We start from the raw sequence: 26,564 nt of genomic DNA on the forward strand, positions 1-26,564 counted from the left end.
TATGATTCTGCAATAGCCACCTAGTGGTAGAAAAATGTGAATTCAACAATTCATTTTAAGAGATTTTCTAAGTGTTTGCGGCGTAACTTGGGTTGGCTTGCCACCATTACTTGGAGCTGACAAAACCTGCAACATAGAAGAACAAGGACAACAGGCACATGGAAGTGCCATTACTTCTAAGCTACACATACTCCCAACTTGAACACATTTTTATTCTTTCATGGTCATTTGGTCAAAAATCTGAAAACTCTCCAGTCAACATCACCATGAGAGTATCTTCACTGCATAGATTGGTTCAAAAGGTGGCCCCTTGGATAGGTAATAAATGCTTTGTTAATAACACCTATGACTCTAGAGAAAACGTTATCCCTCTATTTCTTTAAAAATAAGACATCTGTTTCCTAGCCTTCAATGTTAGGAGCAGCAACAGGGCAGAATAGGCATACTCAAAATCAATGGACAATGATGGAAAATGGCTAACTTCAGAATATCTTATCTAGCTGCATATTCTGTAATGAACACACTAGACCTACTGGTTAGTTCTTGGGTACAACAGGTCACCTATTATGACTTTTAAACTGGGAATTGTAACTCAAAACATAACGCTGGTGTTCCAAAATATCACACCACATCTCCATTTATCATCTGACTAAATGCATCAACTTTATCCATACAGGTAAAATGTACAGAAAACACATATGAATAAAAATAAATAGAGGGAAAGGGAGAATACACACATCCAATAATTGCAAGACAAGATGATGGAAGCATTTAGGGTTTCTATAGGGATAAAGTAGGTGGATGCAATCAGTCTTTACATGAAAGCTGATATCACACCTGCAGATGGTGTAACCACATCCACAGAGAAGGGTCGAGATAATTCAAAGACAACCCAAAGATTACAAGAGGAGGCACCTGCTCTGTTATTGCTAAAGAATCAGACTGCTGATTTAACATCCAGAACTGGATGAACAAAGATTTCCTTCAAATAAATATATGGAAGACCAAAGCCATTGATAATAATCGCCACTTGTAATTATGTTCTCAAATTACCATTGCATTGCTCCCTCTGCCTGAGGCTAAACCAGTTTGTTTGCTACATTGGTTCATATTTGACCACAGAGGAATGTCCAAACACATTGTCATGCCAACTAACCTACCTACTGACATCACTGTAACACTGTCCAACTTTACTCACCTCACCTCAATAGTGCTGAAACTCTCATTATGCCTTTGTTACCTCTAGACATAACTTCATCCTATGTTTGATCCGCATTGGCTTCTGGTCAACGAAAGTATTGATTTCAAAATGTTCATGTTTATTCACAAGCTCACGGCCTCATTCCTCCCTTATATTAATCTCCTTCAGCCCATAACCCTCAGAGACACGTGTACACATCTCATTCTGGCCGCCCCGAGCAACCTCAGTTTTATATACTTCACCATTAGTAGCTGCCTCTTCAAGTACTTTCGGATTTAAACTCGAATTTCTATATTAAACATTTCTGTCCCACTTTCCCTCGAAGATAGTTGTTTAAATCTACCTCCTTGATGAAGCCTATGGACATCTGAGTGTGTGTCTCATTATATGGTTCAGTGTCAAACCATTTTATTATGCTCTTGTGCAATGGCTTGGATAATTTACAATGTTGAAAGATACTGCATAAATATAAATTGCGTGCTAGTGAAACTGAATTAGGTTATACATTCCCTTTTATTACTACTTACCTGTTCATCTGGTACTTGATCCCCAAGCTTTTGCAAACCAACTATGGTGTAATAGGCATTCTCCAAATTAGAATAAGGCTGTTTTAAAGTTTGTGCTAATCTTTCAATATCAGAATCTGACAAATAGTGCTTAACAGTGACGGCCTGTGCAATGGCTAACAAAGCCAAGGTAAACAGAGTCCCTGTACCTGAAACATAAGAAAAAAACACAGATAACATAACTTTTTTTTTCATCTGTAATATTCATTATCTTGAAGCACATTAACAACAACTGAGTATCATACAATAAAAACAACACATTGTATAGATATATCCTGGGCTTCCCTGAATTTACAGAATTGACTGATGTGGACATCATTCACCAGCAGCAAAAAAAAAACCAGAAGACAAATATTCTTTTGACAACTGAAGATCTCTCAGTTCTGCTCAGTGTTCTATTTATGACAGGAGTTTAAAAAAAACTGAACAGTGAAACTGGACAAAAAGAGAAATTTGCGGTTGTGAGGGCCAGTTTAGATTAGATTAGATTACTTAGTGTGGAAACAGGCCCTTCGGCCCAACAAGTCCACACCGACCCTCCGAAGAGCAACTCACCCAGACCCATTCCCCTACATTTACCCCTTTGCCCAACAGTACAGGCAATTTAGCATGGCCAATTCGCCTAACCTGCACAACTTTGGAACGAAACTGGAGCACCCAGACACGGGGAGAACGTGCAAACTCCACACAGATAGTTGCCTGAGGCGAGAATTGAACCCGGGTCTCTGGCGCTGTGAGGCAGCAGTGCTAACCACTGTGCAACCTTCTGCAACTTATTGACAAGAAGCTAAATTTGAAATTTCTTGCACCCTGTACATTATCTGTATGCCAGCAAGATTTGAAAAAAATTAACAGATTTGAAAAGAATTGTACACAATTTGAACTTCAGTATGTCTGCAGGCAATCCAGAAAGAAGCAATTAAACTCATCAACCCTAATCTCTAGGTTCTGTTCCTAATAGCATCATAAGTGCCCCTACATCATATATTAGTCTTTTTTTGTCCTGGAGAATGTAAGCCAGCAAGCACCCATATCTCACGAACAAATTATAAAAATATTCAATTACTTGATATTATTTAGTCAATTCAAATCAAGTTTATTTAGAGAGCTATGCATCAGTTTTCACTATGACATCAGGGAGGATTGCATCCAAGTCAGTGCACTAGAATGACAGATCCTATGTCTAGACACCAGTAACACATTAAACACTCATACTTACAATTAAAATACTGTACATATTTACACTAACCTTAACATCTACATAATAGTCAATTTTGTGTAAAGGTCAAAATTTCCTTTATCTTTCTTGTATTTCATATAAACATTGATCCTCGTAACTAGGCACTGGCCATAATCTTACAATCTTCATTACACTCAACACATGCGTCACAAGATTGTTTAGTTTTCCAATCACACCATTGTTCAAAAAAAAAAAGAGGCTATTACAATAAGTCCAGCATTTAAGACAGCCAATTTGACTTCAATGAGGGGGAAGCATCTGGAAACAATTACTTAAGATAGAACCAGTAGTCACGTGGAAAAAGATGGTTTGGATACCTATGGAGATCCAAGTTCAAGTCCTACGTGCTCCAGAAGTGTGTAATAACATTGCTGAATAGGTTAATGGGAATCTCTCAAAATCTCTTGGTAGTCAGATGATAAAAAGATGGCCCGTTTATGAAAATCTAGCATGGATTTCTAAAAGGAAATGTCACGTTTAATTAACTTGGACATTTAAAAAAAAATGCCATAAAAGTGGTTGATTAGGATAATGATGTTGATGTGGTACACATGGATTTCCAGAAGGTATTTGAGAAGCGCTACACAGCAGACTTGTAAGTTATTGCTCATGAAACAAAAGAAACAGTTGCAATGTAGTTACAAAATTGGCCGAGTGATAGGAAAGAAAGAGCAATGGTCAATGGTCATTTTACAGGTTGAAGGAAGGTTTGCAAGTAGTGTTCCCCAGTATTGGGACTTTTGCTTTTCCTCATATTAACGACTATACAAAACTTTGAAACATTTATAAACTGTGACGACAGTGTAGAACTTCAAAACAATACAGTCAAATTGATGGAGTGGGTAGCTTGGTGCAAAGAGTAAAGTGCTGTATTTTGTGTAAAGGTCAAAATTTTGTGTAAAGGGAAAATATGGACAGACAATATAAAATAAGGGATATAATTCTAAAGTGAGTGCAAGAACAGAGGGACCTGCGCTTATATATGTACAAACTATTAAAGGTGGTAGGACAAGTGGAGTGAGCAGCTAATAAAGCATACAGTATCCTGATCTTTATGAAGAGGGGCATAAAGCACAGGAGTAAGGAGTCGATTCGGAACTTGTATAAGATGCCTGTTGGACCTCAGCTACAGTGTTGCGTATAGTTCTAGGAACAAGGCTAGTGGAATGATGTGGAAAAGATTTACAAGAATGGTTCCAGGGATGACAGTTGAGTTATAAGGGAAAATTGGAAGGAAGGCAGCCAAGCAGAGTAGATCTGAAAGAAGTTTAAAGACCACGTAAGCCTGGATACAGAAGGTAGGGAGAAACTGTTCCTGTGTGTAAAAAGGATCATAACTGAGAATTAAAGTGACTTGCAAAATAAGCTAATGGAAAGTGCACAAACCTTTTTCACACAGTGAGTAAATACCATGTGGAATGCCTGAAATTGTGGTGAATGCAGGTTCAACTGAGACATTGAAGAGGGCATTAGATAATCATTTAAATAGAAGCAATGATCAAGAACATGGAGAAAAAGCAGGAAAATAGCACTAAGTCACGATGCACGTTTAGACAACCTGAGCAGATACGATAGGTCAAATTGCCTCCTTCTGTGCCAGCACACATCTGTGACAGTTTCTGAGGGATGGAATGATGTGATTATTAATTTTTTTTGTTTCAGTAGAAATTGCGACAATTTCAAATCCCTGATATTATAGTCATTAGATTACCTATACTTTAATTACAATGTTTTCTGGTACCATGCTTCACATATCATACGGAGTTGACATAAAAAATATCAACGATTATATATCCATTTCGACACAGGATGCTAGTAAGACATCAGATATTGTACCACAAATAGTTTCAAGGTCTGAAATTGCTTCTCCTTCAATCCCACCCTCTAAATCAACCAAAGTTCTGATTAGCTTTCTGTTACCATTAGTCATTTTAATCGCTTGAAATCATGGTCATATCTACCAGCTCTCTTGAATTATGTACTTTTCCGCAACTCTTATTATTTCCCTCTCTGGTTCCACTGAAGAGATACTCCTGACAAATGCATATCATCTGATAATATGGGAGGAACAACAGAAACACAATCCAATTCAAAATTCAAGTCATTGCGTTTGCCGATAAATAACTGTGCAGCAGTTAGAGAATTCAAGATATCAGAGAAGAATGTTAGAAATTGCAAGCAACTGTACACAGCTTAGGCTGATGCACAATGCTAAACTCAACTGCAAACGATGTCAATGAAATTTGACAGAATGGATTCTTAGCTTAAGAACCTCTTTGAATCTTTGCCCTGAAACAAGCAAAGAAAAAAGCAAAAACCAGCCTTGAACGGTTTTTCAGATTTATGAAGGGAAACAATTTTATGCATTGACAGAAGACCAACATTTACAAATTTTCCCAAATAAAGTGATGATGATAACAATGAATAAATTTGTATGCAGTTTTAGTTTAAAAAAATTAGTGCACAGAAACTAAAGTATCAACGGAGGCTAACATTTTGTTAATACAACTGAAAACAAAAATATTTTTTCAGATTATCTTCTGCTATTGTGATTCAGACTACAATTTATTACTATTTGAAAGTAAAGTATTTTGGCAAGCTTTTTGTGGGAAGATTAAGAGAACAGTCGCTAATCGAGCTATTCTGCTCAGCTAAGAGGCTGATGGGAGACGATGGCACCACAACTATTGTAAATTTAAGACTGAATTGAATATTTATCTGTAGGCATAAACTGTAAATAGGATGACTGAATGCAATTTTGCCCTCATCACACTGAAGAAAACTAGACTATAGCTACTACTGCTTAAAAGCATGGCATAGCTGACTTGTAATTAGACAATATTTTTCATGCTTTAAGATAACAGTTATCCCTCTAATCTGCATGGATTTCAACTCATTCAAGTAATACTTCTGTAAAAGTCAATACCCTACTTGCGACTCAACTTTTGGTCTTAAAAACCTGAGTATGTATTGGCATTCTAATTTTATCAGTGTAAAAGAAATATTTATATCCAAGAGGTTAGGTATAGTTAGGGCTTTAGGGACCAAAGAGAATGGGCAAAAGCAGTAACAGGTTACCGACTTGGATGGTCAGCCATTATCGTATTGAATGGTGGAACATGTTCAAAGGGCTAAATGGCCTACTCCTGGTTCATACATTCCATGTTTTTAAGATTGTGAAATTGAAAATTAAAGAGCAAAGTATCTGTGAATAAACAGAAAATACCTCATTTTCAGTCACTATTCAAATAGTGTTTAGGAATATTCGACTGGATAAATGCTATACACACTGCCACTCATTGGCTACTATTACACAATATTGTTTTCTGTGTCCGATCCTTTATCTTCTATTCCCAAGAAAGTGAAAATTGATAAGTGTATAATTACGGAAAGAGTCACCTTGAAAAGACACAGTGCCATCAGACTTGTAAGCAATCTGGTGAATGTTTGGTAGAACTTTCATTTGATAAGGGTGACTGAAGGAATGCACACAAGCAAGCATCTATAGATATTATTTGCATGGATTTCCTCAAGCCACTGAATGAAGTTCCTCATAAAAGAATGTTTGTTAACGTTTTGGAAGGAAATTAGGAATTGGGAAGTTAGGAAATTGGCTGACTGCAGGGCAACAAAAAAATGGGTTAATAGGCAGAACTAATAAGTGGCATTTCACATGGACTGGTGCTGAAGCTTCAACTATTCAATATTTTCTTTAAATTACTTAAGTAAGGACCAGACATTTCTCTCAATATAGATTAAGACACACCATTTTTCAAGCATGGACAAGGACAGTAGGCAGGAAACCACAGAACACAGAAAACCTTGTCCAAATCTACCAGCAACTCAAAGTTAGTTGGCATTGTACGTAGCTTAGGCAAAAATAATATTAGAAAACTATTAGTATGTTAAAAAAAAAAAATCAGCAAAGATCATCAATACTGGATGTAAAGACACAGAATAATGCAATTCCTAAATACAGCTCAGCTAAACACAGGTAAAATTCAAAGAAGTGTGGCTTTGCAAATACTATCTTGCGACTCACTTTGGAGTCTCCACGTCCACTTTGGGAATCCCTATAGAACACACTGTTGCCGCTATGTGCATGTAGTGGAGGGGGTGAATTTTAAAGTGATGCTTGAGGTGCCAATCAACTTGGCTACTCTGTCAGGGATGGTGCTGAGTTGAGTGTTGTTTGAGTTGGATTCAGCAGACAAGCTGAGAGTATTCTTTTATGGTCCTGTAGTTGGAGGAGGGGGATTAGGGAGACAGGAGTTGCTCATCTCAAATTCACAACTTCTATATTGCTGTCATAACCCTTACCTATATGGCTATTCTAGTTCAGTTCTGGTCAACAAATGCACAAGGGAGAATCTAGCAATGCCACTGCTGTTTTAAGATTGAGAAGAGATGGTTAGCTTCCGCACATCATCTTAAAGACACACTCCTCTGACCACCTGTACAGAATGGCAACAGTGTGTACGACAGGACTTCAAGAAGTGAGAGTCCGGACCCCAAGCAAAGTTGCAAGCTCGAAGGCAATGACCACTATAGAGTCCCATCTCCAATCCTTTCACTCTCTCACGTCTTATTCATTGCCCCAGACCCAGTCTCTCAATTCACATCAAGAGGTTAAGACAATTTCAAGCCTCTAAATGGGGTGAGAGATGGAAACCATTTGGGAAGTTACTGGTGCACTATCCACAGGATGCATGTTGAACTGCTCACCACAAATTCACAATTTCTAAATTGCTCTCAAAACCACTACTGCTGCACCTGTTCTAGTTTATCTTTGGTCAACAATAAGCCCAAGATTCATGCCAGACAATACCCCCAGTATTGTTACTTTGTTTTTGCTTCAAATATTCTCTGCTTTTGTTTAGAAATTTACATTGTCCTTCAGAAATGAAGTGCATCCAACTGCAGAGGTGTCGCACAAACCATTGACACGAGCAAACACTCCAGTGTAGTAAAGAACGTATTGCATTGTTAAAGGAACCAATTTAAGTGCTTCTTCACCAGGTAGCTCAGTTAAAAACATTCCAATGCACCATTCAAAGGAAAAGCAAAGAGTTCACCTGGTATTCTGGCCAATATTCCCCATCAAACTAATATTATTAACAAACTGAATTCTTCTCATAACCACTGAAACTGATACCATGCTGATACATCAATACACTTCAAAACATGAAGTCCAATGTGAAGGATTCAAACATTTTGATGTGAAATACCATGTGGAAAGAAAATATTAACCTTGCAAGGCAGCACACCTGAAACAAAAACTCATAATAAAATTGTAACTTCAGCATTTTGCTGTAAATATTAGGAGGTTGGAACAGAGATCCATATTATTCCATTATCATTCAAAATAGCACACATGATTAGATTAGATTAGATTCCCTAGTGTGGAAACAGGCCCTTTGGCCCAACAAATCCACACCGACCCTCCGAATAGAAACCCACCCAGACCCATTTTCCTCTGACTAATGCACCTAACACTATGGGCAATTTAGCATGGCCAATGCATCTGACCTGTACATCTTTGTGACTGTGGGAGGAAACCCACGCAGACACGGGGAGAATGTGCAAACTCCACACAGTCACCAGAGGCTGGATTCGAACCTGGGACTTTGGTGCTGTGAGGTAGCAGAGCTAACCAGTGAGCTGCCCATTTCTGCAAAATTTCTTACCCCTTTAACATAAAGCACCACAATGTGCTTTAGAAATGTTATAAGCAACATTGACAGTCTACATAAGGCGGCATTAGTGTAAAGTACTAATGGAGAAAGTGTGGACTGCAGATGCTAGAGATCTGAGTCAAAAGGTGCAGTGCTGGAAAAACACAGCTAGTCAGGCAGCTTCTGAGGCGCAGTGGAGTCGACGTTTTGAGCACAAGCTGTTCATCTATCAAAGTACTAACGGCTCATCAAAAAGTTAGATTTTATGAACTTCAAAGGAGGAATGGGGTGGGGGGGCATGACATTGAGGTGTACAAAAGGAATTTCAGAGCATAGCATCTAAGTGCCTATAGTAAAATGATTAAAATCAGGAACTCTCAAGAGGCCAGATTTAGACTACTTATAGCTTGGAGGATTGACGAACTGAAATAGATTACAGAGACAGGGAAGGTCAAAGCCATGAGATTTGAAGACAAATATGAAGATTTTAAAATTGAATTGTTGCTTAACCTGAAGCCAAAAATAGGTCAGTGAGTAGAGGGATAATACGAGAATAGACTTGCTATGAGGTTATACATGGGCACAGTTTTGGATAATTTCAAGTTCATGAAGAGTACAAAAATGGTGGCTGGCCAGGTGTCTAAAGGAATCAAAGATATGGATAAGACCTTTTACAGATGAACTGCGCCCGGAAGAGAGTCAGAACATGTCTCCATTTCCCTTGAGATGTAGGCAGTCTTAATGGCAGCATGAATGTGATGGGAAGTTCAAATATGATAGCAAAGTTCTAAACAACTGAGTTCAATTTGACAGTTGCCAGGGAGAGGGATGTAGTTTGTGGCTAGGGAAAGGGATCAAATGCAAACTATCAGCATTTTGCATCACTATCTGTCTGAAACTTGACTGTATCTTCAGGGTGCTAGGCCAGATGCAGATGCTAGAATTACAGGATACCATTCAAGGCTCGTACATAGGCTGTACTTTGACCAATCCCTCTTCGAGAATGTTTATAAACAGAGTGCCTGGTATATTCAAGTGTTGATATATTAAAGCTAGATGATGGTACATGTAGGAATAGAGACAGGCATTCCATAGGATGGAAAATAGTTGTTTTATTAATAGATGAATGAAATCTGAAATTTGTTTCAGGATCTATTAAAACTGTCAACCATTGGGTTGAGCATCATAAAGCAAAAATAGAACCACATGATAAATTGCATAGATTTTAACTCTGGCATTGCTCTCTATTCTGGCTCTTCTATGACTTAATGTCAACAGTCATGCACAATGGTGCAGAACTGTTGTAATGTGATTTTGGAGAAGATTGCTCGCTGAGCTGGTAGACTTGTTCTCAGATGTTTCGTCACCATGCTAGGTAACATCATCAGTGAGCCTCTGATGAAGCACTGGTGTTCTGTCCCTCTTGCTATTTAGCTGTCTTGGTCTGTTGTGATGGGTGATATTACTTCCGGCTCTTATTCTGAGAGTAAATGGGGTCCAAATCAATATGTTTGTTAACGGAGTTCCAGTTTGAATGTCAGTCTCGAGGAACTCCTGTGTGTGCCTTTGTTTAGCCTGCCCCAGGATGGATGTATTGTGGATGTAGGTTTGCTCGCTGAGCTGGAAGGTTCATTTCCAGACATTTCGTCACCCTATTGGGTAACATCTTCAGTGGGCCTCTGGGCGAAGCACTGCTGGTGATTTCTGCTTTCTATTTTCTTCTCAAAACTGGATGCATTGTTCCGGTCGAACTAGAGTTCCTCTTTATCTTGTGTACGGATACTAATGATAGTTGGTCATGTCTTTTGGCAGCTAGTCGGTGCTCATGTATCCTGGTGGCTAGTTTCCTGCCCATTTACACAATGTAATGATTGTTGCAGTCCCTGCAGGGTATTTTGCATATGACATTAGTTCTGCTGGTTGTTGCTACCATGATGCCTAGAGCCAGAGTAGTCTGGTCTTCATCTCCGAGATGTCTTTATGTGTGGCAGGGTGGCTAGAGTTTAAACTTTAATGAGCCACAACACACTGCAGCACCCAGGAATTAAGAGAGGCCGACGAAAAACACCTGCACAATGTATTCAGGAACAATGGGTACCCAATAAGCAGAGTCCACCGATTCCTACACAAGACATAAAGAAGACGACAACATGCCCAGAAACTCTAGCTATCCTGCCAAACATTAAAGACATCTCAGAGATGCTGTCCAGACTACTCTGGACCTAGGTATCATGGTAGCCCACAAATCCACCACCACACTGAAATAGCTCCTGATGAATTTAAAGGATGCCGAACCAACAACCGGCAGAACAAACATCATACACAAAATACCCTGCAGCAAACATTACACTGGGCAGACAGGCAGGAAACTAGCCACCAGGATACATGAGCATCACCTAGCCACCAAAAGACATGACCAACTATCACTAGTATCCATACACACAGATGAAGAGGAACACCAGTTTGACTGGGACTATACATCCATCCTGGGACAGGCTAAACAAAAAAGACACACATAAAATTCCTAGAGGGTTGGCATTCAAACAGGAACCCCATTAATAAATGTATCGATTTGGACACCATTTACCAACCTCTCAGAATAGGAGCCAGAGGTCAGATCACCCACCACAACAGACCATGACAGATAAACAGCAAAAGGGACAGAACACTAGTACTTCATCAGAGATTCACTGATGATGTGACCTAGCATGGTGATGAAACATCTGAGAACAAATCTACCAGCTCACCGAGCAAACTTACAACCTGAGCCATAGTAATGTTATGGATAATACTAGTGGCTTGCAAGATAAAGATGAGAAATAAAAGTTTGGAGCATTTTTCACACACTTATAGAGTGCCTGAGAGCACCTGGTGAGAAGGGATTACAGTTGTGCTGGCCACAAAAAGAGCATTCAAAATGGAACACGACGTGATCCTTCATTCCCAAGGCCAGAAAAGAGGAATTAATACAACAGGCCATGATGTAACTTTGACCATCATGATTTTGGTGCTCTAAGTAGTCGAAAATGTAAGTTGGCTGGGAAGAGAGAGCTAAACTTGAATAGATTTCAAGAGACTGATGGGACAGTTAGGCATGATGAAAGCTCAGCAGACCATAGGTGTTGTTCTCTCATTAGTGAGATGATTGGTGGTGAGTTTAACCTGAGGGTCGTCATACCTCAGGCAAAGTTGGTAACCTCAGCCTATATGGGAATAGAACTCGTGCTGTCAATGTCAGTTTGCATTGCAAACCAGCTGTCCAACCAACTGAGCTTTCAAATTTTCCAATTATTAAAAAAAATTACTTGCTCAGCCACTTAACAACACACCTCAAGGGCATGTGGTACTTGTACCCAAACCTCCTGACACCACCACTATGTCACAAAACAATGGGATTTAGTGAGTGAGGACAACAGAAGAAAACTGAAGGACCAAGTGTCCGCTGGGGAGGTTTAAGGAACAGAGTCAAAAAGTGTGGAGCTGGAAAAGCACAGCAGGGAAGGCAGCATCTCTTAGAAGCAGGAGAGTCCGACAGTTCAGACATTCCCCTTTGCCAGAAAAGTCAACTTTCCTGCTCCCCAGATGCTGCCTGACCTGCTGTTGCTTTTCCAGCGCCACGCTTTTCGACTCTGACTCTCCAACATCTGCAGTCCTCACTTTCTCCTACGTTTAAGGAGCAGAGCGATTTACAGTTTGGAAAGGGAAAGGGAATGGCAAGGTCGAGGACCACCATCCAGGGGCTGAACCACAACCAACACCTCACTCTTGCACCTGCCTGAGTACAGCATGGTGGCTCAGTGGTTAGTACTGCTGCCTCACAGCACCAGGGACCCAGGTTCGATTCGGGTGACTGCCTGTGTGGAGTTTGTACATTCTCCTTGTGTCCCCCCCTCCGGGTGCTCCGGTTTCTTCCCACAATCCAAAGATGTGCAGGTCAGGTGAACTGGCCGTGCTAAATTGCCCGTAGTGTTAGGTGCATTAGTCAGAGGGAAGTGGGGTCTGGGTGGGTTACTCTTCGGACGGTCGGTGTGGACTGGTTGGGCCAAAGGGCCTGTTTCCACACTGTAGGGAATCTAATCTAACTGTGAAGTGTCGGTGTTGGGGAACCTCCCTGACCAGCACCAGCGCTGCCCAGGGGCCGATCGGCTCTTCCCCCAGAGACGAAAAGGGGGCGGCTGAGAGGGAGCCACGTCCTCACTGAGTGTCTGATCTCCCTCGGTGTGTCTCCGCGCCGCCACCCCGGCTCTCGGCTGCAGGAGGAGGAGGAGGCTCTTCCCCCGCCGCCCTGATACCCCCCCTCTCTCTCTCTCTCCCCCCCGGGTTACCTGCTGCTCCCATTGTCGCGGCGTCTCAGGGACCGGGGGATACGACAACGAGGAGGTCACCCACCCGGAGAGAGGTCAAATCCACCGCACATCCGCTTCCGGGGCAGCGGACTCATCCACTTCAGGAGGGGGGAAGCTGGAGAAGAAGGGGCACGGATACAAACATTGCAACCGTTTGAAGTGAAGATGTTAATCGTCTTTAGAGTATTTTTCACCAATTTAGTAAACCCGTATCACAAATAGCTCCCTGTTTCCGTCGGGGAGTCGAAGGTACAGAAGGACTCCTCCCCTCCTCCTGTAATTAATCCATTTTATTTTATGTGTTGAATTGAAAGAGGTGGTCGATTTCAGAATTGCTCCTGATGCACAAATTGTCTTTGTCCAATGTCTATTTTTCAGGGAATTGTCTGACCGAGCAAGCGGAGATGCGGATGTGTTGGGAGCCGATTGGTTGCCGCGATCCGTCAATCATCCAGGTGTCACGTGACCGACAACGGTCACGTGGGTTCTCTCATGTATCAATCCATTCATTGATCAGGAAGGAATTTGGAAGGAAGTTCCAATTTTCATTTCTAATGGATTCTAAGATCATAAGGTGTTAATGTTGGTTTCGTTCCCTTCAGTGATGTGTAGTTTAGGTGCATTAGCCGTGGGTAACATAGGTTGGGAGGATGGGTCTAGGTGGAAAGTTCTTCAGAGGGTCGGTGTGGACTTGTTGGGCCAAACAGCCTATTTCCACAAAAATATTTATTACTGAGATAGCTTCTGAATTAGGACAGAATCACAGAAATTAGGAGTAGGTCATTTCATCCTGCTCCACCATTTAGTATGATCCTCTATCTCAAAACCATATTCCTGCTTTCTCTCCAACCCTCTTGATGACGTTAATGTCTAAACAATTTTCAGTTTCTTTCTTGAATCTACAAGGGGTATGGGAAAAAAGCAGGAAAGTGGAGTTGAGGGTTATCAAATCAACCAATGATCTCATCGAGTGGTAGAGAAGATTCCATAATGGGCAAATTGGCTTACTATTTTCCAATGTTTTATGCTTTTATCTAGTAAGTGTAACTTGAAGCTGTTCTGATGAAGTGTCACCAATCTCAAAGCATTATCTCTGCTTTCTCCCCAAAATGCTGAGTTTCGGCAGCAATTCTGTTTGGTATCATAACCATAAACTACATCATGTTAAAGATCAGTGGCTTTTGTTAAGACTTATTGTGTTTTTTGTGCTACGGTGGTAGTGACTGTTCCCCTGAACTCAGAAACCTGGGTTCAAGTCTCATCTGCTCTAGACGTGTGTAATAACATCTCTGAACGGGTTGATTAGAAAAAGAAAACATAGATTGATAACATTGATTAGGTTCATGGGATGTTGGCATCACTGGCTCGGCAGCATTTATTCCCCATCCCTATTTGCCAGAGGACAGTCAAGAGCTATGTTGCTCTTCATTTAGAATTATATGTAGAGTAGACCAGGTAAGGACAGCAATTTCCTTTCATAAAGGACTTTAGTGAAGCAGGTGAGTTTTCCCAGCAATGGCTTTATGGTCATTGGTAGTCTCTTAATTCCCAGGTTTATTGAATTCAAACACCACTATCTGCCACAGCAGGATTCAAACACAGGTCCCCCAGTGTTACTTGGACAGTCAGCATTTGAGGAGCAGGAGACTCGACCTTTCGAGCATACGCCCTTCATCAGGAATGAGGGCGTTGCTCAAGAGGGCTGAGAGGTAAATGGGAGGGGGTGTGGGGCTGGAGGAAAGGTAGCGGGGTGTGGGGCTGGGGGAAAGATAGCTGGGTATGTAATTGTGAGGTGAAGGTCGGGGTGTAGGTTGGAGAGGAGGGTGGAGTGGACAGGTGGAAAGGAAGATGGACAGGTAGGACAATTCAAGAGGGTGGTGCCGAGTTGGAAGGTTGGATTTGGGATAAGGTGGGAGGAAGGGAAAGGAGGAAACTGGTGAAACCCTATTTTGATCCATTGTGGTTGGAGGGTCCCAAGGCAGACGATGAGGCATTCTTCCTCCAGGTATCATGTGGTTAGGGTGAGGCGGTGGAGGAGGCCAAGTTGTGTGGTTAGGGTTTGGTGGTGGAGGAGGCCCACCCGACAGGGCCTCCTCCACTGCCAAACACTAACCACCTGATGCCTGGAGGAAGAAAACCTCATATTCTGCCTTGGGACCCTCCAACCACAAGGGATCATTGTGGATTTCACCAGTTTCCTCATTTCCCCTTCTTCCACTTTGTCCCAGATCCAACCTTCCAACTTGACACTGCCCTCTTGAACTGTCCTTTCGTCCATCTTCCTTCCCACCTATCCACTCCACTCTCTTCTCTGACCTATCTCCTTCACCACCACCTTCATCTAAATATTGCATTCCCAGCTACCTTCCTTCCAGGCCCACACCCCTCTCATTGATCTCTCAGTCCCCTTAGGCCACAAGCCTCATTCCTGATGAAAGGCTTATGTTTGAAATGTAGGTTCTTCTGCTCCTCAGATGCTGCGTTTTCCAGCATCACACTCTTCGCTCCAGCATCTGCAGTCCTCACTTTCTCTTGATTAATAGTCTAGCAATAAGTCCACTAGGCTGTCACTGCTTCCTCCCATTATGAATCATGTACCTTGCATGTCTGTTAAAGTTACAAATACATTTTGTATCAAGTTTAATTCAATATTTCTTTAGTTCAATTTTAGAAGTTGACATTAGCTTTGTGGAAAATATTACAGATTTATAAATTTCCACCACTTTTCCCTGGGGAATATTGAACACGTAGCATCCCTAGAAGAAAATTGTTTCATCATTTTTATAATATTGGCATCAAGCCATAAAGCCCCTTCCCTTCACTGATTATGAATCCTATGTCACAGGCTCTATGATTACCTCACACTTTCAATAGTGAAGGAGTGACTTGTATGTACAATGATGTTTGAAAGAGCTGTTGATACATAGGAATATTATTTTTATGTATTTTCTGACAAATACAGCTTAGAAAGGAAACATATTTTCTCCTTGCAGCTTGATCGAAAAATGTAGTCATCAGTGAAGTGATTCTCCAGTTACTTTGTAACTTAGAACTCTGTTCGTGGTGAAATACAGGAATCTGTTGCACTTAGTATAACTGTAACATCTGTTACCATTTATATCTCTGTGCCAAGTTATACAGTAAGACTATTTTAAAGGAACTCTGCCTGCACAGAAGTTTTGGCAACCAATATTTACATGGATATTTGAAGAAATAGAATGTTTACCTTTTCCCATTATGCCAAGGTGTCACTTAACATTATTCTGAAATCTGAGTGCCTTTTTGGCAAAAATAAAGAGTTTGATTTTACTGGACTGGATTGCTCCCCTCAACCCCTGCTGATAAGTCGATCCTAAAGAGACTGACTTTTCAAAAGCATGTCCTAGATCAATAACATGTTAGAGGAGGGCTAAACAGGCTTCAGAACTCTGCCCCTCAGTGCAGAAAGTCACATCTTCAAAGTCATCTGGACAATCTAGATGACTGTCTGCTCTAGCAGTCTCAGCAGCACCAGAGTTCTGATGGTCCCCTCTTAGAATTATTGGAGCAGGTGAGACTTAAACCCAAGCCTCCTGCATCAGAGATAAGGATACTACCATTGCATCACAAGAGCCCTCTTAGAATTATTGATATGCTTAACTGTAACCCAAAATGGCATTTAAAGACTTCAATCTACTATTAAGAACACCTCCCCAATTTAGAATTCAGCCAATTGCTCCTAATCACATAAGCCTTAATTTTATGTAACAATTGATCATATGGTGTCTTATCAAATGCTCCTTCCCAAAGATCTGCAATTTTAAATTCTTGTGTAAATGCAATTCCCACTTGAAAATTACAAATAAGTTTTGTACCACTACTCTTTCAGGTGTTGAATAGCAAACTAAAATCTTGCCCTGCATCTGTGTCTTTTGGTTTCTAGTCCATTTGCCAGTTTCTCTTTATTAATTTCTGATGATTTTGAATACATCTTTCATATCTTTGCTTCTCTGATTTTTTATTTTGGTTTCTCCACAAAACTGAATCTCTCACTCCCAACATCATTCTGATAAATGTCTTCAGCCATTCTCTAAGATATTGCTGTATCTGATCAACAAACAAAACACAAGCTGGAGGAACTGCATTGAGGCAGTGTCTTAGCAGTGTTAGTAACATGAGTGAGTTGCTGAGAAATGCATGGGATCTGTCTAGACAACATTTTCTACTTGATGATCTCTGTGGAGTTTTTGCCCAGTTTGTCTGTTAAGCTATATTTGTCTCGTTTTCATTCTGGATGTTAGAGTATAATTATATATATTTTATAAATCTTTGCACTTTATTAATGTTGAATAGTGACATTTATTTTGTTTATTCGAAACAGGAACTTTGCAGCATTGTTCTTTTTAATCAGAACTTGTCATTTCAAACTTTGTCTACGAGGTCACTAACTAGATCATAACATAAATTTAGTGGTCTTTTAAATGGATTGTAACAAAAATTGTTAGTCTCTTCTGTGATCATAAAAGGGTCTAAGACTAGTGTTTTGAACCTGAATCTAGATCATTCTAAAGATATGAAGACACAGCTAGCGAAGATGAATCGAAAACGCAGGTTAAGAACTGTAATAGCAGAGATGCAATGTCAGACCTTTAAGGAGAAAGTTAATAGTTTTCAGTAAAGGTTTATCTCAGTGAGAAAGAAAGACTCTGAGAAGGTTACATCCTCATGATGGAATAAGGAAGTTAAGAAATGACCAAATTGAAAATCATACAAATCTGCAAAAGTTAGTGATAGGTCAGAAAATTGATCTGACTTTATGAACTGCAAACATTTACTCAAAAAATAGTGGGAGAAATTAGAATATGAGAGAAAGTGAGATAGTAATATAAAAATAGTTGGTAAGAATTTCTTCAAGTATTTCAGTTGGAAAAGAGTACATAAATCTAGTGTTGGTTCTTTAGAGAGTGACTCTGGAGAAAAAGGAAACAAAGAAAGGGAAAAGCATTGAACAAGAATGTTGTGTTTGTCTTCAGTGTAGAAAGTTAAAAATCACACAACACCACGTTATCATCCAACAGGTTTATTTGGAAGCACCTGATAAAGGTTGAGCGCTCTGAAAACTAGTGCTTCCAAATAAACCTATTGGACCATAACCTGGTGTTGTTTGATTTTTAACTTTATCCACCCAAGCCCAACACCAGCTCCTCCACATTCTGTTAGAAGACAGTGTAGAAAATTTTCCAAAGATGCCTGAAAATTTGAGAAATGAACGGGAGGAAGAAACCTAATACAGTCATCATCACCAGGGAAAATAGTGTTGGGAATATTAATACATAATATTGCAAAGCTGACAAGTCCCCAAGACTCAATGTCCCACATCCTAGAGTGTTAAAAGAAGTGGCTGCAGTGATAGGGGGTGGGTAGATTATAACCTTTAAATGTTTTTTAGGTTCTGGAAAAGTCCTAGCAATTGCAAACTAATTAATATCATACCTTTATTCAAGAAAGGAGGGAGATGGAAAGCAGGAAACTATAGACCAGTTAACTTACTATCTATCATCAAGAAATTATTAAAATCCATTAATAAGAAGTTTTTTGTAGAATATTTAGAAAATCAAAATAAGATCAGTCAACACAGCTTTTTGCTCTACTTTTTGTCATTTATATAAATGTTTTGGATGCAAGCATAAGAGGTACAGTTAGTAAGTTTGCAGATGACACCAAAATTGGAGGTGTAGTGGACAGTGAAGAAGGTTACCTCAGATTACAACAGGATCTTGATCAGATGGGCCAATGGGCTGAGAAGTGGCAGATGGAGTTTAATTCAGATAAATGTGAGGTGCTGCATTAAGGGAAAGCAAATCTTAGCAGGACTTCTACACTTAATGGTAAGGTTCTAAAGAGTGTTGCTGAACAAAGAGACCTTGGAGTTCAGGTTCATAGCTCCTTGAAAGTGGAATCGCAGGTAGATGGGATAGTGAAGAAGGTCGTTGGTATGCTTTCTTTTATTGGTCAGCGTATTGAGTACAGGAATTGGGACGTCATGTTGTGGCTGTACAGGACATTGGTTAGGCCACTGTTGGAATATTGCGTGCAATTCTGGTCTCCTTCCTATCGGAAAGATGTTGTGAAACTTGAAAGGGTTCAGAAAAGATTTACATGGATGTTGCCAGGGTTGGAGGATTTGAGCAATAGGGAGAGGCTGAACAGGCTGGGGCTGTTTTCCTTGGAGCATGGGAGGCTGAGGGGGTGACCTTATAGAGGTTTACAAAATTATGAGGGGCTTGGATAGGATAAATAGACAAAGTCTTTTCTCTGGGGTCGGGGAGTCCAGAACTAGAAAGCATAGGTTTAGGATGAGAGGGGAAAGATATAAAAGAGACCTAAGAGGCAACTTTTTCACGCAGAGGGTGGTATGTGTATGCAATGAACTGCCAAAGGAAGTGGTGGAGGCTGGTACAATTTCAACATTTAAAAGGCATTTGGATTGGTATTTAATTATGGAAGGGTTTGGAGGGATATGGGCCGGGTGCTGGCAGGTGGGACTAGATTGAGTTGGGATATCTGGTCAGCATGGACGGGTTGGACCGAAGGGTCTGTTTCCATGCTGAACATCTGTATGACTCTATGAAAGGGAAACATGTTTAACTAATTTCTTGGAGTTTTTTTTTGAAGAAATAACAAGCAAGATAGGTAAAAGACAATCTATAGACATGGTGTGCTTAGATTTCCAAAAGCCTTTTGTTTAGTGCCACAAAGTTACTACCAAGTAAGAGCAAATAAAGTAAGGTAATATATCAGCACAGATAATGGATTGGTCAGGTAACAAGAAGCAAAGAGTAGTGATAAATGAATCTTTTTTAATTGGTCAACTGTAAATAATGAAGTGCCAAAAGGATCAGTGCTGTGGTTTCAACTATTTATAATCTATACACATGTAAGAAGTTGAAAATGTGTTGCTGGAAAAGCGCAGCAGGTCATGCAGCATCCAAGGAACAGGAGAATCGACGTTTCGGGCATTAGCCCTTCTTCAGGAATTACATGTTCGAAGTGACAGCATTTATGAAAGCTAAATGACAACAAGATAGCTAGGAGAGCATGTTATGAAAGGGAGGTAGAGAGTCTGCAGAGAGTCTACCTGGGATAAGTGAGTGGATAAAAAGTCGGCAAATGGAGTGGGAAGTGGGAAACTTATGCTATAAATTCTGTGTCTTACAATTGTGTATTCACAACCACCTGATGAAGGAGCAGCACTCCGAAAGCTAGTGCTTCCAATTAAATCCACATTATCTCCAGTTGTTTACCATATGTTCTAGTATAATTATTCATGATTGTTTCTTTCAGTTTTTGGAGATGGAAATGTGTTGCTGGAAAAGGGCTAATGCCCGAAACGTCGATTTTCCTGTTCCCTAGATGCTGCCTGACCTGCTGCGCTTTTCCAGCAACACATTTCCATCTCTGATCTCCAGCATCTGCAGACCTCACTTTCTCTTTCAGTTTTTGGTCAGTTCAAAAGCCTATTTTAATATTGTTATAACCTGGCGTTGTGTGATATTTAACTTCATGTGAGGGAGACCACTACTGGGAAGCACAGTTTAGGAAAAAGAGGTGTCCCTTTCAAAATAGAGATGAGGAGAACTCCTTTCAGTGAGTCAATAATGTGTCAAGTTCTCCTTCTCAGAAAGGAGTCAAGGCAGATTTAGATTTTTGACATACAAGGTAATGAAGGATAAGCCAGAAAGGCTAGGATCTAATTGAATGCTGGAGTAGGCTTGAAGGGCCAAATGACCCACTCTTTTTCTTCTAAATACTATGTTACTAATTGGCAGGGATGCTGACATTATAGAATTTCTTACCTGTCCTCTTCCAATCTGGACTCTGCACTGATTAAAAATCTGGCCCCCTGTAGGTAACTTTCGAATCACTGACTGAAACATCTGGATTCCACTTATGAGGAATCCTGAGGTGCAGTTGTTTTCAGTGGAATCATAACCGTTTTGAATGCTGACAGTTTTGCTGTCATTATTACCACAAATTCTGAGTTATTGAAAATGAACTGAGGTAACTGCACTTGAATATTTCCAGTTGCCTGCAGCCTGAACCCATTTTCCATTTGAGACATATTCATGGCAATGGGATTAAAAAACAAAGAATGTTATAATCCTTTTAAAGGTTTTTCAAAAATAAAAATTGTAACTATTCTCAGGAAGGATGGATAAACTTCTGGTTGTTGAAATATTGTACTTTTACTTTAAATGTACCAAACATTGAGGGTTAAATGAAAAATAGTAGATATCTGGGAGTGATTTCCAAACAGTAATCTAATCACCAGATCCAAATGACAGAATAAACTGGGAGTGATTTATAATGTTGTCTGATCAGAAAGTTAAATTACTGGTTGAAAAGTTATTTCCACATTATCTCCAGTTGTTTACCATATGTTCTAGTATAATTATTCATGATTGTTTCTTTCAGTTTTTGGTCAGTTCAAAAGCCTATTTTAATATTGGTATTGTCAGTGTGGTCACCCTGAAGAATTAATGTTTGAGATTCCATTTTTCCAGTTTTGCTGAGAAATAATCTGTGATTCATTAGCAAATAAGTCCACATTTGGCATATGTTAGGACTAAACAGACCATTCCATTTACTTGTGCAATGAAAAACAAACTACAGATGTAGGAAATAGGAAATAAAAATAGCAATTTTAATACACCATGGGCCAATCAGTAGCTGTAAAGGAAAAAGAAGAATCAAAATATTTCCAATATGTACCCTTCAAATAGACTGAAACCTGAAAGATGACAAGTTATTATAGTAACTTTCAGAAGGATAAGTAGATGGGTTTCCTCCGGGTGCTCCGGTTTCCTTCCAAGATGTCCAAAGATGTGCAGGCCAGGTCAATTGGCCATGCTAAATTGCATTAGTCAGAGGGGAATGGATCTGGGTGGGTTACTTTTCGGAGGGTCAATGTGGACTTGTTGGGCCAAAGGGCCTGTTTCCACACGGTAGGGAATCTAATCTAACCCGAGAAAAAAAATGGAGGGGAGGAAATCAAAAAGGAACAAGCAGATATGTTAATTTCAAATAGGAAGTTAAGTTATTCAATGTTATTAAGTCACAATGCTACATCCATGACCTCATGCAACTTCCATGCCCACCCATTCCCCTTTGTTGGTCCCCTGCATCCTCCACGTACCCTCATTCCACCTCCAATAACTACTCACTAAGTATTCATTACGGAACTAATGAGCCATATAACAACAGTATGTTTTGAAATTTCGTAAAAATACACTCATTCAGAAATCGATGTTGAGAAAAGCTGCTGCTCTTTCAACTCCATACAAGTGGTAGAACATAGAACATAGAACAATACAGCACGGAACAGGCCCTTCGGCCCACGATGTTGTGCCGAACATTTATCCTAGCTTAAGCACCCATCCATGTACCTATCCAATTGCCGCTTAAAGGTCACCAATGATTCTGACTCTGCCATTCCCACAGCAGCGCATTCCATGCCCCCACCACTCTCTGGGTAAAGAACCCACCCCTGACATCTCCCCTATACCTTCCACCCTTCACCTTAAATTTATGTCCCCTTGTAACACTCTGTTGTATCCGGGGAAAAAGTTTCTGACTGTCTACTCTATCTATTCCTCTGATCATCTTATAAACCTCTATCAAGTCACCCCTCATTCTCCGCCGTTCCAATGAGAAAAGGCCTAGCACTCTCAACCTATCCTCGTACGACCTATTCTCCATTCCAGGCAACATCCTGGTAAATCTTCTCTGCACCCTCTCCAAAGCTTCCACATCTTTCCTAAAGTGAGGCAACCAGAACTGCACACAGTACTCCAAATGTGGCCTAACCAAGGTCCTGTACAGCTGCAACATCACTTCACGACTCTTGAATTCAATCCCTCTGCTAATGAACACTAATACACCTTCTTACAAGCTCTATCCACCTGAGTAGCAACTTTCAAAGATCTATGAACATAGACCCCAAGATCCCTCTCCTCCTCCACCTTACTAAGAACCCTACCGTTAACCTGCATTCTTATTTGTCCTTCCAAAATGGACAACCTCACACTTGACAGGGTTGAACTCCATCTGCCACTCCTCAGCCCAGCTCTGCATCATATCTAAGTCCCTTTGCAGCCGACAGCAGCCCTCCTCACTATCCACAACTCCACCAATCTTCGTATCGTCTGCAAATTTACTGACCCACCCTTCGACTCCCTCTTCCAAGTCATTAATAAAAATTACAAACAGCAGAGGATCCAGAACTGATCCCTGCGGAACTCCACTTGCAATTGCCACTGGGCTCCAGGCTGAATATTTACCATCTACCACCACTCTCTGACTTTGACCGGTTAGCCAGTTCTCTATCCAACTGGCCAAATTTCCCTCTATCCCATTCCTCTTGACTTTCCGCATGAGCCTACCATGGGAACCTTATCAAATGCCTTACTAAAATCCATGTACACTACATCCACTGCTCTACCCTCATCCTTGTTTCCTCAACCTTATGTAAGCCTCCTTCTTCCTCTTTCCAAGACATTCAACCTCCCTCGTCAACCAAGGTTCCCTCACACAACCATCTTTTTCCTGCCTGACAGGTACATACATATCAAGGACACGTCGTATCTGTTCCTTGAAAAAGTTCCACATTTCCACGACATCCTTCCCTGACAGCCTATGATCCCAACCTATGCTCCTCAGATCCTGTCTTACAGCATCGTATTTACCCTTCCCCCAATTGTAAAACCTACCCTGTTGCACGCACCTATCTCTCTCCATAACCAAGGTGAAAGTCACAGAATTGTGGTCACCATCACCAAAATGTTCACCCACTAACAAGCCCATCACTTGTTCTGGTTCGTTACCAAGTACCAAATCCAATATGGCCTCCCCTCTGGTCGGACAATCTACATACTGAGTTAGAAAAGCTTCCTGGACACACTGCACAAACACCGCCCCATCCAATCTACTTGATCTAAAGAGCTTCCAATCAATATTTGGGAAGTTGAAATCGCCCATGACTACTACCCTGTGGCTTCTGCACCCTTTCAAAATCTGTTTCCCAATCTATTTCTCCACATCTCTGCTGCTATTGGGGGGCCTATAGTAAACACCCAACAAGGTGACTGCTCCTTTCCTATTTCTGACTTCAGCCCATACTACCTCCAAAGGCAGATCCCCCTCGAACTGCCTTTCTGCAGCCATTATACTATTTCTAATTACAACGCCACCCCCCTCCTTTTTTACCACCCTCCCTAATCTTACTGAAACATCTGTAACCGGGAACCTCCAACAACCATTCCTGTCCCTCTTCTATCCACGTTTCCGTGATGGCCACAACATCGTAGACCAGGTACGGATCCACGCCTTCAATTCACCCACCTTATTTCTGATACTCCTTGCGTTGAAGTATATACACTTGAACCTATCTCTGTGTCTGCAAGTATTCCCTGTCAGTGCTACCTTCTCCACAGCCTCCCTACATTCTTGGACATCCTGACAAACAGCTAGCCTACTTGCTGGACTACAAGTCCAGATCCCATCCCCCTGCCAAATTAGTTTAAACCCCCCCCCCCGAAGAGTGCTAGCAAACCTACCTCCCAAGATATTGGTGCCCTTCTGGTTCAGGTGCAACCCATCCTGCTTGTACAGGTCCCACCTTCCCCAGAATGTAGTCCAATTGTCCAAATACTTGAAGCCCTCCCTCCTACACCAACACATGTTCAACTGCACTCTCTCCCAATTCCTTGCCTCACTGTCACGTGGCACCGGCAACGATCCAGAGATGACGACTCTGTCCGTCCTAGCTTTTAGCTTCCAGCCTAACTCCCTGAGCTCTTGAATGACCTCCCCACCCCTCTTCCTACCTATGTCGTTGGTGCCAACGTGCACCACGACTTCTGGCTGCACACCCTTCCCCCTTAAGGATTCTGAAGACACGGTCCAAAACGTCTCGGACCCTGACATCCAGGAGGCAACAAACCATCCGAGAGTCTCGCCCATGTCCACAGAACCGCCTGTCTGTCCCTCTAACTATAGAGTCTCCTATAACTAGCGCTCTCCTCCTCTCCCCCTTTCCCTTCTGAGCCTCAGAGCCGGACCTAGTGCCAGAGACCCGGTCACTGCAGCTTACCCCTGCTAGGCCGTCCCCCCAACGGTATCCAAAGCGGTACATATTGTTGAGGGGAACGACCACAGGGGATCCCTGCACTGCCTGCTTCCTCCCCTTCCCACCTCTAACTGTTACCCAGCTACCTCTGTTCTCTGGTGTAACTATGTCCCTGTAGCTTCTATCTATCACCTTCTTAGCCTCTCGAATAATCCTCAGTTCATCCAACTCCAGCTCCAGTTCCCTAACGCGTTCTGTGAGGAACTGGAGCTAACTGCATTTCCTGCCGATGAAGTCGGCAGAAGCATCGGTGGTCACCTCTACCTCAAACATCCTGCAGGAGGAACATTCCACTGCCTGCGCTGCCATTACTCTACACTTAGTCTCCAAAACAAGAACACTGAGTAGCTTACCTGTAGACTTTAAAGTTCGGTTAGAGGAGGAGGATGGGAGGGAGGCCCTACTTTGTAGGGCCTGGGGCCTAGAACACACCCACTCAAATATCAATCACTTACCTTCCCGACCAGCTCTGCGCTCCAACTTCACTTCCGCCCAGCTCCTGCCGCTCTCTGCTGTGAAAAGTGAAAAGTGGTAATCTGACTTGGCCATTATGATATCAAGAACAGAAGCTTTACTCATTTCACACTTATTAATCTTATGCAAATAAACACATAGTTTAAAGAAATAATAACTCCTTACCTTTCATAGGTGTCAATTAATCAAGCCAAATACACAGCAGACTTCAGCTGAGCTAATCCATGAATGAATCTTAGAATTGGAAATAAGAATTCAAAATGAAGTCACCTGTGAACTGAATCAACACAAATAGATGATCAGACATTGGTTTCTCAAGATGACATAAAATTTGCTAATTGGTGTGAGATGCTTTCCTTGTGATGGAAGTGGCCAAGTTGGGATTGCAGGTTGCAGGGTCACTCTACATTCTTACACTGCACCAGGCAAACACTGCCTGTGATGGAAGTCAGGTGGGAACTCTAGAATGGCCTCCTGCCCACCAGTGTTAAAGGCTTGTGCAATTAACCATTCTCTGTGAAATCCAGCCCAGTGTCTCACCCTTATCACATTTAATTAGTAAATCATTCTGATACATTTTATGTCATTGCTATCAAATGGAATTTTACCATATAGGGAAATGTGTGGACAGATGACCAAATGTTTAGTCTATCAGTCAGATTTTAAGAAGGAAATTTTGTAGAGATGTAGAAAGTTTTGATGTGGGTTCTCCAGACCTTATGGTTTATGCAGCTAAAGGCATGACCACCCAGTGTTACTTATGCACAGTAAAATCAGGATTGTGCAAGAGGCCAAATCCAAACTGCTCAATAGAAAGCAGCTGATTTAGCTAATACATATCAGTTGGATAATGTTGATGCATGGAAAGAATGAAAGAATGTGTAAATAATATGGAA

General features: G+C 41.2%; 1 protein-coding gene across 2 annotated transcripts in view; it reads right to left on the minus strand.

The window, feature by feature from the left end:
• rpn2 (ribophorin II) overlaps nt 1-13,156 on the minus strand; it is a 53,585-nt gene extending 40,429 nt beyond the window's left edge. The window contains exons 1-2 of one of the 2 annotated variants that reach the window (XM_043710598.2): nt 13,008-13,156; nt 1,729-1,916 (exon numbers count right to left, since the gene is read on the minus strand). In XM_043710598.2, the coding sequence (XP_043566533.1) occupies nt 1,729-1,916; nt 13,008-13,020 (201 nt within the window). In that variant the 5' untranslated portion in view covers nt 13,021-13,156. The remainder of the gene's footprint in view (nt 1-1,728; nt 1,917-13,007) is intronic. The other variant, XM_043710601.2, reaches the window with a different exon arrangement.
• Nucleotides 13,157-26,564: the final 13,408 nt, after the last annotated feature.

This window comes from Chiloscyllium plagiosum, unplaced genomic scaffold, assembly GCF_037043375.1.
Source record: "Chiloscyllium plagiosum isolate Xiang-an unplaced genomic scaffold, Cpla_swu_hap1 HiC_scaffold_15, whole genome shotgun sequence".
Classification (NCBI taxonomy): Eukaryota; Metazoa; Chordata; class Chondrichthyes; order Orectolobiformes; family Hemiscylliidae; genus Chiloscyllium; species Chiloscyllium plagiosum.